The sequence below is a fragment of the Salvelinus sp. IW2-2015 genome, linkage group LG27, assembly GCF_002910315.2.
Source record: "Salvelinus sp. IW2-2015 linkage group LG27, ASM291031v2, whole genome shotgun sequence".
NCBI classification, from domain to species: domain Eukaryota; kingdom Metazoa; phylum Chordata; class Actinopteri; order Salmoniformes; family Salmonidae; genus Salvelinus; species Salvelinus sp. IW2-2015.
The window spans coordinates 951,552-965,671 of record NC_036867.1 but is presented as its reverse complement, the minus strand read 5'-3'; the positions used below and the strand labels follow the sequence as shown (position 1 = coordinate 965,671).

General features: G+C 42.1%; 1 protein-coding gene and 1 long non-coding RNA gene across 2 annotated transcripts; both read right to left on the bottom strand.

The window, feature by feature from the left end:
• Positions 1–838: 838 nt before the first annotated feature.
• LOC139023140 (uncharacterized) lies at positions 839–5,581 on the bottom strand. Its single transcript, XR_011474291.1, has 3 exons — positions 5,480–5,581; positions 1,809–1,879; positions 839–1,053 (listed from the first exon to the last, which is right to left on the bottom strand). It is a non-coding gene; the product is annotated as an uncharacterized lncRNA (long non-coding RNA).
• Positions 5,582–10,783: 5,202 nt separating this feature from the next.
• LOC111953802 (uncharacterized) lies at positions 10,784–12,263 on the bottom strand. Its single transcript, XM_023973307.3, has 4 exons — positions 12,106–12,263; positions 11,867–11,981; positions 11,633–11,707; positions 10,784–11,437 (listed from the first exon to the last, which is right to left on the bottom strand). Exons 1-4 carry the CDS (start codon positions 12,179–12,181, stop codon positions 11,014–11,016), a joined length of 690 nt encoding a protein of 229 aa, XP_023829075.1. The 5' UTR covers positions 12,182–12,263; the 3' UTR covers positions 10,784–11,013.
• Between the last annotated feature and the right edge of the window lie 1,857 nt (positions 12,264–14,120).

Genomic DNA, 14,120 nt, shown 5'->3' with positions numbered 1-14,120 from the left:
ACTACAYAGGAAACCTCTCAGGTTCCCTAACCCTTTACCCATCTTCCTCTACCACTCTCTTCCCTGCTTTATTACACTTCCTGCTCTGCTGTAACCTCAACCTTGGCCGGGTGCCTGCAGGTGACACCCAGGTCACCTGTTGAACGATGTTTCCTCCAACACATTTGTGCGTCTGACAACAATACAACTGTCAGTAAGAGTGTCCATGATTGAGTCTTTGAATGAAGAGATTGAAATAATATTGTCCAGTTTGAGTGTTTGTTGCAGCTCGTTCCAGTCGCTAYCTGCAGCGAACTGAAAAGAGGAGCGACCCAGGGATATGTGTGCTTTGGGGACCTTTAACAGAATGTGACTGATGCAGTGAGTACAATGAGTGGAGGCCTGCTGTGTGTCACCTTCCTGCACATTCACTGACCTGGCTGTAGAGAGAGCAGCAGGGGGCCTGTAGATAGTAACAGTGTTTTATTTATGTGATGGCTGCTCCTCTATATATTATTACCCCTTTAGAAACACACTGAGACCATTCAGAGAGAGAGAGAGAGAGATGATTTTGAGAGAGTGTGGAAAGAGAGGGGGTAGAGAGAGTGAGAGAGWGYGATGWGGGGAGAGAAGAGGCCCCCGTCCCCACAGGAGGCCTTTTGCCTTTTGGTAGGCGGTCACTGTAAATAAGAATGTGTTCTTAACTGACTTGCCTCGTTAAATAAAGGTTAAATAAAATAAAGAAAGAAATCTTTGGTCCTATTCCACCTCAGACACACTGTGTAGTCCCAGCTGGCCACTGGGTGGTGCTAAGAGGTTAGTAACCACATGTGTGAACAACATTAGCACAACAACAGACTGTAACGTACTGTATTTTAATGAAATTCTATCAATTTATAACACAACAAAATAATCTTAAGGACCAGACAGACAAAAAATAAGCAGAAAAGTGAAGTATGCTGATAGAGGATCTTGGGAGGAGGATGCACTAGATGGTGAGGTGACGTGTTTACAGTGGAGAGGGTTCCAGTCATGGTCAAACATGTCTTCTTTGCTTTTTCATCACATTCAAATCTAGAGAGAGACAGAAAGATAAGACTGTGTGTGTGTGTGTGTGTGTGTGTGTGTGTGTGTGTGTGTGTGTGTGTGTGTGTGTTGTGTGTGTGTGTGGGGGTTTGTGTGGGGTGTGTGTGTGTGTGTGTGTGTGTGTGTGTGTGTGTGTGTGTTGTGTGTGTGGTGCGTGCGTGCGTGCGTGCGTGCGTGCGTGCGTGCGTGCCGTGCGTGCGTGCGTGCGTGTGCGTGCGTGCGTGCGTGCGTGCGTGTGTGTGTGTGTGTGTGCGCACAAGAATAGTAAACAAACCAAAATTTGACCAACTGGGGACATTTGTTAGTCCCCACGAGTCAAATGCCTATCTGTAGGGGTTAGAGTTAAGGTTAGAATTAGTGTTAGTGTTAGAATTACGTAACGGTTAGGGTTAGAATTACGTTAAAGGTTAGGGTTAGAATTACGTTTAGGGTTAGGATCTAGGGTTAGTGTTAGGGGTTAGAATTATGTTAAGGGTTGTTAGGATCTAGGGTTAGGGTTAGGAGCTTTGTTAGGTTTAGGGTTAAGGTTAAGGTAGAGTACGGTTAGGGTTAGAGTACGGGTTAGGGTTAGGGTTAGGTTTAGGGTTAGGGAAAATATAATTTTGAATGGGACTGAATTCTGCATCCCCACAAGGTTAGGTGTACAAGACTCTGTGTGTGTGTTGTGTTGTGTGTGTGTGTGTGTGTGTGTGTGTGTGTGTGTGTGTGTGTGTGTGTGTGTGTGTGAAAGTTAGCGCCCCTACATTGCTTTCTCTTGTTGACCCAGGGTGCTTTGGGATCAGAGCAGATCTTCCCTCCTTTCCCTGTGTAGAAGCTGAAACAAAACATAGAGAATATTACTACTAATGTATCAAATTAAATTGTATTGTTCACATACACATATTTAGCAGATGTTATATCGGGTTTAGAGAAATGCTAGTGTTCCTTGCTCCAACAGTGCAAAAGTATCTCACTATTCACAACAATACACACAAATCTAAAAGTTAAAGAAAGGAATTAAGAAATATAGAAATATTAGGATGTGCAATGTCGGAGTGGCACTGACTAAAATAGATTAGAATAGATTACAGTATATACATATGAAATGAGTAAAGCAGTATGTAAACATGATTAAAGTGACAAGTGTTCCGTTATTAAAATGACAAGTGATTCCATGTTTATGTACATAGGGTAGCAGCCTCTAAGGTGCAGGGTTGAGTAACCGGGTGGTCGGAGGCAAGTGATGGCTATTTAACAGTCTGATGGCCTTTCTTCAGTCTCTCGGTCCCAGCTTTGATGCACCTGTACTGACCTCACCTTCTGGATAATAGCGGGGTGAACAGGCCATGGTTCGGGTGATTAATGTCCTTGATAATCTTTTTTGTCCTTCCTGTGACATCGGGTGCTGTAGGTGTCCTGGAGGGCAGGCAGCGTGCCCCTGGTGATGCATTGGGCAGACCCCACCACCCTCTGGAGAGCCCTGCGCTTGCAGGCAGTGCAGTTGCTGTACCAGGCGGTGATACAGCCCGACAGGATGCTCTCAATTGTGCATCTGTAAAGGTTTATGAGGCTCTTAGAGGCCAAGGCACTGTTGCGCCTTCTTCACCACACTGTCTGTATGGGTGGACGATTTCAGATTGTCAGTGATGTGTACGCCGAGGAACTTGAATCTTTCCACCTTCTCCTCTGCGGTCCCGTCGATGTGGATAGGAGCGTGCTCACTCTGCTGTTTCCTGAAGTCCACGATTATCTCCTTCATTTTGTTGACATTGAGGGAGAGGTAATTTACCTGACACCACTACGCCAGGGCCCTCACCTCCTCCCTGTGGGCTGTCTCCTCATTGTTGGTAATCAGGCCTGCTGATGTTGTCTTCTGCAAACTTGATGATTGTGTTGGAGGCGTGCATGACCACGTAGTCATGGGTGAACAGGGAGTGCAGGAGGTGGCTGAGTATGCAGCCTTGTGCGACCCCTGTGGTGAGGATCAGCAAAGTGGAGGTGTTGTTTCCTACCTTCCCTACCTGGGGGCTGCCCGTCAGGAAGTCCAGGACCAAGTTGCACCAGGCCGGGTTCAGACCCAGAGCCCCGAGCTTAATAATGAGCTTGGAGGGTTCTATGTTGTTGAAAGATGAGCTATTGTCAATGAACAGCATTCTTACATAGGTATTCCTCTTGTCCAGATGGGATAAGGCAGTGTGCAGTGTGATGGCAATTGCATCGTCTGTGGATCTATTGGGGCGGTAAGCAAATTGAAGTGGGTCTAGGGTGTCAGTTAAGGTAGAGGTGATGTGATCCTTTACCAGCCTCTCAAAGCGCTTAATGATGACAGAAGTGAGTGCTACAGGGCGATAGTCATTGAGTTCAGTTACCTTTGCTTTCTTGGGTACAGGAACAATGGTGGACATCTTGAAGCAAGTGGGGACAGCCGACTGGGATAGGGAGAGATTGAATATGTTTGTAAACACTCCAGCCAGCTGGTCTGCGCATGCTCTGAGGAGGCAGCTTGGGATGCCGTCTGGGCTGGCAGCCTTGCGAGTGTTAACACACTTGAATGCCTTACTCACGTCGGCCACGGAGAACAAGAGCCCACAGTCCTTGGGAGCGGGCGGTGGCACTGTGCTATCCTCAAAGCGGACGAAGAAGGTGTTTAGCTTGTCCGGGAGCAAGACGTCGGTGTCTGTGATGTGGCTGGTTTTTGTGATGTGGCCATGATTGTCAGTAGACCCTGCCACATACATCTCGTGCCTGAGCCATTGAATTGCGACTCCACTTTGTCTCTGAACTGACGTTTTGCCTGTTTGATTGCTTTACGGAGGGAATAACTACACTGTTTGCATTCAACCATATTCCCAGTCACCTTGCCATGGGTTGGGGTGGTTCGCGCTTTCAGTTTTCCACAAATGCTGCCGTCTATCCACTGTTTCTGGATTGGGTAGGTTTTAATGGTCACAGCGGGAACAACATCGCCAATACACTTCCTGACAAATTCAGTCACCGTGTCAGTGTACACTGCTGGTCAAAAGTGATAGAACACCAACTCATTCAAGGGTTTTTCTTTATTTTTATTATTTTCTACATTGTAGAATAATAGTGAAGACATCAAAACTATTTAATAACACACATGGAATCATGTAGAAACCAAAAAAGTGTTAAACAAATCAAAATATATTCTATATTTCAGATTCTTAAATAAATAGCCACCCTTTGCCTTGATGACAGCTTTGCACACTCTTGGCATTCTCTCAATCAGCTTCATGAGGTAGTCACCTGGAATGCATTTCAATTAACAGGTGTGCCTTCTTAAAAGTTCATTTATGGAATTTCTTTCCTTCTTAATGTGTTTGAGCCAATCAGTTGTGTTGTGAAAAGGTAGAGGGGTATACAGAAGATAGCCCTTTTTGGTAAAATACCAAATTTGTCTTTTGGTCTGGAGTCCAAATTTGAGATTTTTGGTTCCAACTGCTGTGTCTTTGTGAGACYGGTTGTGGGTGAACGGATGATCTCCGCATGTGTATTTCCCACCGTGAAGCATGGAGGCGGAGGTGTTATGGCATTGGGGTGCTTTGCTGGTGACACTGTCTGTGATTTATTTAGAATTTAAGGCACACATAACTAGCATGACTACCACAGAATTATGCAGCAATACTCCATCTCATCTGGTTTAGACTTAGTGGTATTATCATTTGCTTTTCAACAGGACAATGACCCAACACACCTCCAGGCTGTGTAGGGGCTATTTGACAAAGAAGGAGAGTGATGGAGTGCTACATCAGATGACCTGGCCTCCACAATCCCTCGACCTCAACCAAATTGAGATGGCTTGGGATGAGTCAGACTGCAGAGTGAAAAAAAAGCAGCCAACAAGTGCTCAGCATACGTGGGAACTCCTTCAAGACTGTTGGAAAAGCATTCCAGGTGAAGCTGGTTGAGAGAATGCCAAGAGTGTGCAAAGCTGTCATCAAGACAAAGGGTGGCTATTTGAAGAATCTAAAATCTAAAATATACTTTGATTTGTTTCACACTTTTTTGGTTACTTCATGATTCCATATGTGTTATTTCATAGTTTTCATATCTTCACTATTATTCTACAATGTAGATAATAGTAAAAAACATTAAGAAAAACCCTTGAATGTGTAGGTGTTCTAAAACTTTTGACCGGTAGTGTATATATCAATGTTATTCTCGGAGGCTACCAAACAATCTTGAAGCTTGGATTCCAATTGGTCAGACCAGCGTTGAATAGACTTTAGCACAGGTACTTCCTGTTTGAGTTTCTGCCTATAATGTGTGTGTGTGTGTGTGTGTGTGTGTGTGTGTGTGTGTGTGTGTGGTGTGGTGGTGTGTGTGGTGTGTGTGTGTGTGTGGTGTGTGTGTGTTGTGTGTGTGTGTGTGTGTGTGTGTGTGTGTGGTGGTGTGTGTGTGTGTCGAGACTTACACGATGGATCAACACGACGGTGGCATGGCATTTTGGATGTGGTATCCTTGCAGTCTAAATTTGATGTGAGAGTCAGACAACACTTGTGCAGCAACTTGTGGTTACCTTTAGTTGGCCCGACGATCTGATAGATGAACAGGGAGTGAGAGAGAAAGGGAGACAGAGAAAGACAGAAATAAAATATTTAGACAGGCAGCCAATTCTGTTCTTTTGTTTTTCTAAATTAGTATTTTCACACATCAGATCAGCCTGAAAAAGCTCTGATGTGAAGAGATCTGATGTGATTGGTCAAAAGACCATTTAGTGGAAAAAATAAATAAGTCTGTGCAAACACAGCCTCTGATCTCTAAACTAACCCATTAAACTGGTGTGTTTTTAGTTTGTATTTATTATGGGATCCCTATTATCTCTTCCTGGGTCCAGCAAAATTAGGGCAATTTATACAATTTCAAAAAACATTACAATACATTCACCAGATTTCACACCACACTGTGTGCCCTCAGGCCCATACCAATATCTACAGTACTAATACATGTGTATGTATAGTGTGTATGTTATCGTGTGTGTGTGTGTGTGTGTGTGTTGTGTGTGGTTGTGTGTGTGTGTGTGTGTGTGTGTGTGTGTGTGGGTGTGTGTGTGTGTGTGTGTGTGTGTGTGTGTGTGTGTGTGTGTGTGTGTGTGTGTGTGTGTGTGTGTGTGTTGTGTGTGTGTGTCATCTGGTCTGTCCAATGTTTGTGTTGCTTTCACATCCCCGCTGTTCCATAATGTTTAAAAAAATCTGTTTATTAATCTAATTTTACTGCTGGCATGAGTTACTTGATGTGGAATAGAGTTCCATGTAGTCATGGCTCTATGTAGTACTGTGTGCTCCCATTAGACAGCTTGGTGCATTCAACATGTCAATACACCTATCATAAATAAAAGTAGTGATGAAGTCAATCTCTCCTCCACTTTCAGCCAGGAGAGAATTGCATGCATATTATTAATATTGGCTCTCTGTGTACATCCAAGGGCCAGCCGTGCTGCCCTGCTTCTGAGACCAATTGCAATTTTCCTAAGTCCCTTTTTTGTGGCACCTGACCACACGACTGACAGTAGAGGGTGCGACAGAACTAGGGCCTTATAGGACCTGCCTTGTTGATAGTGTTGTTAAGAAGGACAGAGCATCACTTTATTATCGACAGACTCTCCCCATCTTAGCTACTACTGCATCAATATGTTTTGACCATGACAGTTTACACATCTAGGGTTACTCCAGCGTTATTAAGTCACTCAACTTTGCTCAAATTCCACATGATTTATTACAAGATTTAGTTGGGTTTAAGGTTTAGTGAGTATTTTGTTCCAAATACGATGCTTTGTTTTAAAAAAATTTAGGACTAACTTATTCCTTGCCACCCACTCTGAACTAACAGCAGCTCTATTGTTGAGTGTTGCAGTCATTTCAGTCGCTGTAGTAGCTGACGTGTATAGTGTTGAGTCCATCCACATACATAGAACTCTGTCTTTACTCAGTCAGTGGCATGTTGTTAGTAAAGATTTGAATAAAAAGTAGGGGCCTAACCAGCTACACTGGGGATTCCTGATTCTACCTGGAATATGTTTGAGAGGCTTCCATTAAAGAAACACCTCTGTGTTCTGTTAGAGTAAGTAACTCTTTGTCCACATTATGCAGTTAAAGCCATAACACATACATTTTCCCAGCAGCAGACTATGATCGATAATGTCAAAAGCTGCACTGAAGTCTAACAAGACAGCCCCCACAATCATTTTATCATAAATTTCTCTCAGCCAATCATCAGTCATTTGTGTAAGTGCTGTGCTTGTTGAGTGTCCTTCCCTATAAGAATGCTGAAATTCTGTTGTCAATATGTTAACTGTGAAATAGCATTGTAGCATTGTCAAACACCATTTTTTCCAGAAGTGTACTAAGTGTTGGTAACATGCTGATTGGTCGGCTATTTGAGCCAGTAAAGGAGGTTTTACTATTCTTGGGTAGCGGAATGACTTTAGCTTCCCTCCAGGTCTGAGGGCACACGCTCTCTAGTAGGCTTAAATCGAAGATGTGGCATATTGTCTGCTATTATCCTCAGTAATTTTCCATCCAGATTGTCAGACCCCGGTGGCTTGTCATTGTTGATAGACAACAATCATTTTTTCACCTCTTCCACACTGACTTAACGAATTCAAAAGTATAATTCTTGCTTTTCATAATTTGGTCAGATATACTTGGATGTGTAGTGTCAGTGTTTGTTGCTGGCATGTCATCCCTAAGTTTTCTTATCTTGCCAATGAAAAAGTAATTAAAGTAGTTGGCAATATCAGTGGGCTTTGTGATGAATGAGCCGTCTGATTCAATGAATGAAGGAGCCGAGTTGGCTTTTTTTCCCAAAATGTCATTTAAGGTACCCCAAAGCTTTTTACTATCATTCTTTATATAAATTATATTTGTTTCATAGTGTAGTTTATTTTTATTTAGTTTAYTCACATGATTTCTTAATTTGCAGTARGTTTGCTAATCAGTTGGGCTGCCAGACATTAATTGCCATACCTTTTGCCTCATTCCTCTCAACCATACCATTTTTCAATTCCTCATCAATCCAAGGGGATTGAACAGTTTTTACAGTCATTTTCTTAATGGGTGCATGCTTATTAGTAACTGGGATAAGCAATTTCATAAATGTGTCAAGTGCAGCGTCTGGTTGCTCCTCATTACACACCACAGACCAGCAAATTTTATTTATATTATCAACATATGAATCACTACAAAACTTCTTGTATGACCTCTTATACACTATATTAAGCCCAGCCTTTGGAACTTTGGTTTTCCTAGATATGGCTACTATATTGTGATCACTACATCCTATGGATTTGGATACTGCTTTAAAGCAAATATCTGCAGCATTAGTAAAGATGTGATCAATGCATGTTGATGATTTAATTCCTGTGCTGTTTGTAACTACACTGACAGGTTGACTGACAACCTGATCCAGGTTGCAGGCACTGGTTACAGTTTTTTCCTGAGTGGGCAGTCTGATGAAAGCCAGTCAATATTTAAATCACCCAGAACATATACCTCTCTYTTGATATCATATACAGTATCAAGCATTTCACACGTTATCCAGATACTGACTGTTGGCACTTGGTGGTCTATAGCAGCTTCCCACCAGAATGGGCTTTAGGTGAGACAAATGAACCTGTAGCAATATTACTTCAACAGTATTTAACATTAGATTGTCTCTAAGCTTTACAGGAATGTGGTTCTGAATATAGACCACAACACCGCCTCCGTTGGCATTTCTGTCTTTTCGGTAGATGTTATAACCATGTATTGCTACCACTGTATCATCAAAGGTATTATTTAAGTGAGTTTCAGAGATAGTCAGTATGTTACAAGCAAGTTATTGACTTCATTGACCTTGTTTCCTAGGCTACATATGTTAATATGGGCTATTTTTAGCAATTTTCTGTGTTGTTTGAATGTTTTTAATGCTTTACTGGGAAGCTTATCAGAGGTAGACTTACTCATCTTATTTACATTGGAGATGATAGTGCAAGGTGAGCTGCATAAAGTTATGAGACACTGACAGGAAACCATGTGACCTGGCCTATCTCAGAGGTGTCAGAGGTCTACTGAAGATGCAGTATATTCAAACGGTTAGTTATTATCATCCCCCCCATGTAAAACTAAACAGTTAAAACGTATTTTAAATGTATAGAGAACTGTGGTTCGTGGACCACTCTGGATCCAAGAGGTCTGAGTTGTAGGAGGTCTGTCGAAAGCCTGTCAATTACAGTAACTCAATGGAAACTTTAAACAAATTGTAACATTTTCTGCATTTTAATGTGAGTGTATATAGCATAATATAGATATTATATATTCATATATAGTTATAGAATGTATACAATATAATGTGGTATTCAATCATCCACTACATCATCAATCAATCAACCAATGAATTAATCAATCAGTGAATCAGTACTCACAGTTAGCAGACACAGAGGTGAGGTACACACACATGGTGATCAGTAGGGCCAGAGAGAGGGTCCTGGATTGGAACACGGACATGCTGGCTGACTGGCTGACTGGCTGACTGACTGACTGACTGACTTACTGACTGGCTGGCTGACTGGCTGACMGGCTGGCTGACTAATTGACTGGCTTACTAACTGGCTGACGGACGGATGGACAGATTGATGTACCGACTGTTTGACAGACCAACAGAGACAGATAGCTACTCTGCTAGGCACTAAACTACGGAGACAGGTCGGAGGTCTACTGATTGGTCTGGTAACCGTGGCGATGAGTCTGTCTGGAAGGCAGGGGAAGTGTCAGGTTTTGTATCTCACTGTGGGTTACATAAACAGCACGAGTGGCAAGTCCCACCTTGTTCATGTTCATGTGTGTGTCATTGTACGATGTGGTCAGTATTGGTAATGGTATATTCACACCTCCGCCCCTCTGTCTTTATTTCACTCCCTACTACCTCACTTGACAAACCACCAACACCCCAACCCCCTGCAGCAGTCTTTCTGAGAAATATGGATTAATAAAGGGTACACACACATACATACACACTAAAAAGTGTGAACAACTGATGCTGCAAATGCATGGTGGTTTTTTCTGTGTGCACCGTGACGTCAAAACAGTCAGACTGACGACCCAAAATAGAATTTCCATCATTTTATTTTCTGTTTCATTTCCAGCAAATTTTCATAGATTTCCTGATGTTTACACCTAACTAAGTTGAATAAGTAAGCATAAAATGAAATTGGTCTTACAAACATCTCTTATTGCTACAATATGTAACTTTAGGGTGATCCAACAAAATTCACATAGAAAATTAGCTATAGATCTATCGTTCTCATTGAAAGCAAGTCTAAGAAGCAGTAAATCTGTTCTATGACTGCTATTTCAATGCTTCCTGTTCTTAAGTTTAGTTTTTTAGTTTTTTTTTGTTTTTTACTTTTGGTTTTGTACACCAGATTCAAACAGCTGAAAATACAATATTCTGTTATTGAAATTATATTTCACAGCGGTTTAGATGGTACAATGATTCTCTACACTATACATTGCTTGTTCTGTCATTTAAACTGAAATTTTAGAAACCAGGATTTGGTGGAGCGATGTCTGCATATTGCAAATTCTAAATAACGTTGATTGATAGAAAATAAACAAAGTAAATGTATAAGTACTTAATAAATACATTTATTAATTAACATTGATAACTCATTGACATGATGAATTACAAACAGCCAAATATAAACCTATTCATCTAAACATCAAAAATGTTCTACAAGCCCCCATAAGTACTTGAATAAATAAAAAAATTAACACATACAATACTGGTCTTAAATATAATTGATAAAAACTCTAACAACCCATTGAACATGATTATGGCAACTGAGTTCAAGTATAACTAGATAATCAGACTATGAAAAACATCAATATGAATAAGATATTCAATATGAATATGTAATATGCATATTGGAAGTTTTGAACATCAGCGGAGCTTCAGCCATTGGCAAAGATTCTATTGGTTGGATGTTGACTGTTGAGTTGAGGCATTCTTGGTCGATTCCCGATGACGGGGGGAGGAGAAAGAGGGAGGAGAGGAAGAGATAGAGGGAGGAGAGGAAGAGGCAGGGAAAAGAGAGGAGAGGAGATAGGAAGGAGAGGAGGAAAGAGAGGGAGGAGAGGAAGGTACGGCTGGAGAAGAGGAGGAAAGAGGGAAAAGAGAGGAGAAAACAGAAAGAGGAGAGGAGGGTAAGAAGGTAGGGGTGGAGGTGAGAGAGGGAGGAGAGGAGGTTAAGGAGGTACTGGTGGAAGTGAGAGAGGGTGGAGAGGAGTTGATGGAGGGAGGAGAGGAGGTTAAGGAGGTCGTGGTAGGGGTGGAGGTGGAGGTGAGAGAGGTTGGAGAGGAGAGCGAGAGAAATGTTGAGCTCAGACGGGCCATTCTAGAAAGGAACAAATTACAATCAGTTTCATTTTCTCTTTTGTTCTTTCCTGTGTGTGTATGTGTGTGTATGTGTGTGTATGTGTGTGTATGTGTGTGTATGTGTGTGTATGTGTGTGTTTATGTGTGTTTATGTGTGTGTGTGTATGTGTGTTTATGTGTGTGTATGTGTGTGTATGTGTGATTTTTAACTTACTCAAACTGCTGAATCTTGCTGCGTACCCAGGGTTGTTTATGGTAACTACAGAACAGACCCTTCTCCGTCTCAAAGCTGTAGGAGAAAAACAGTGTTAACACTGAAACTGAATAGGTTTCACACAACATGTCTGGGGGGTTTGACACAACATGGCCACTACATACTGTAAAGCACTTTGTGACAACATATGAGACTGGATAAACCTAAATGAAATAAAGACTAAAAGTTCCTTACATGACGGCCCGTACACAAGGAGCATTATAGTTCTGAATCCAGTAGCCTGTGATGGGATCGGTCACCTCTGTCCTAGACACTGTCTTACAGCACGACACCAGCTTCTCTCCATCTACTGAGGAGGGAGAAGAGTTTACATATGTTCAAACGAATCCTCTTGACCTGGCAATCACTTCAAAAACCATGTACCCTGTTACATCCCAGCTGTAATTCCCTAACACGCACTTTCTTCCCCTTACCTGTCCCAGTCCAGCCCAGTGCTGCTATGACGACGGCTAATGTCCAGATCTTCACCAGAGTTCCACAGGTCACCATTTTTACCCTAAATGTCAGAGACTCAAATGGTACAATAAAAGTTCAATAAATAGATAAATCAACTCTCTCTCTTCTCTGCAGGCTGCTCGGCTCAGGGTCAAGTCTGTTGTGTCCGTCTTCACCAGGGTTGAGCGTACTTAAGGCCTGAAAAGCAGAAGTGTCACCTCCGGTTCAGTCATTACTCCGCTCTCATCTATTTATTTTGTGAATGACAGACTACGGGGGTTTCTGCTGCATCACCGCAGGTCGTTAACCAACAGGAAACACTTTCATCAGTGTTATCGGACCAGACAAATTAGACATGGGTCTTTCCCAGAATGCCTTACAGAAGATCAGAAAGCAGACAGAGGGTTTAGCCTATTGTCTGAGCTACATGTCCTCTGATTAAGGCTTTACTAATGAAACACATCAGCTTGTCGGGAAAAAATAATATGTCGAACATTTGGTGATTTTTTTTTTGGTTTCCAATATTGAGAGCTCCTACTTTTTCCTTTGTCAGTTGACTTTAGGGGGGGGGGGGGGGGTTCGGGTGGTGACATCATGGCGAACCACCTCAGTGACACATGGTGAGTCACAACCTTGATCTTTGTGCAGCATTGTGTTTTTACGCTGCCAGATCAGTCTAACACAGGGGGTGGCCGACCCTGATCGCGGAGAGCTACGGGCGTTTGCAGCCTCCACTTATGCACATGATTACACTAATGAACTAATCATTAGCCTTCTTAGGCGCGGGCCATGAGGAGAGACAAAAAAAATACATCATTTCACATCTTGTGATTCTTTTGTCATGTCATGTGCTATTATTTGAAATCTAATGGTGACCATCCAATTGGTACCGACAAACCGTTTGTGTCAAGATCAGAATAAACCTGGCTTCCTTCTGCTGACTCAACACTCTCTATCTCCCTGGGAAAGAGGAAGGAACCAATTCTAACAACACCACACAGAGAATGTCCCCGTTATCATGCTTTTATTAGCACCTCACACTGAGAGGAGAAGGGCTACAGGCAAGAATAGATCATGTTGTTTGCCTGTCTGACTGACTGACTCATGCAGAAAAGTTCAGAATATGCAATATAATTTAATAACAGTTTTCGGTCAATAGTCCTTTATGTGCTTCTTTTTTAACCTAATGGAGGTCTCTGGACCAAAACACTGGTTCAACTAAAACAGGCGTTCTCTGTAACCATCACGGTCACCTAATAATCCCCAGTTTACAATTGGCTCATTCATCCCCCTCCTCTCCCTGTAACTATTCCCCAGGTCGTTGCTGCAAATGAGAACGTGTTCTCAGTCAACTTACCTGGTAAATAACGGTAAGAAATAAAAAATAAAAAATTAAAAAAAGTTGAGGGGTCGCTAGCAGTAGTGGCTAAGGGCCAGTAGGGGCCAGGGGAATGGGCATCCTTGGTAGAAAGGATGTGCAGTGACATCACCACAACCACACAGCCCAGTGACACGATGGAGTGTCATAACCTTTGACTGTATTCAGCCTTTACATCTCCATCACTCATCAGCATCATCATATCTCTATATAAAAATAATGGTTTTAATTATTACAGCATAAAAAATAAGCATAAAAACAGCAAAAGAAAATTGGAAATAAATAAATAGGAATGCCTTAAAACATCTAAATTAAAGATAATATCAATGAGTAGAAAAACATTAATGCAGGAATGAAGTTAAATAATAATGAAGTAAAGAGAGCTGCTGAAATATCAGTCACAGCGGGAGGAACATCTCATTTACTACTTCTTATTATGCTTAGTTCTGTAGTTCATGAGAAAGTTAGAAGTCTGCTGAACCTAACCCCCTTCTTCTGGTGGTGAGTGATGAATAGGTCTGAGTCAATGGTTTGAATGATATTTTTGATCAGTTGGAAACCTTTATTCCTCTCGTGTGTAGAGAGAGAGACAGAGCAGAGACGACCCTTTCTCTC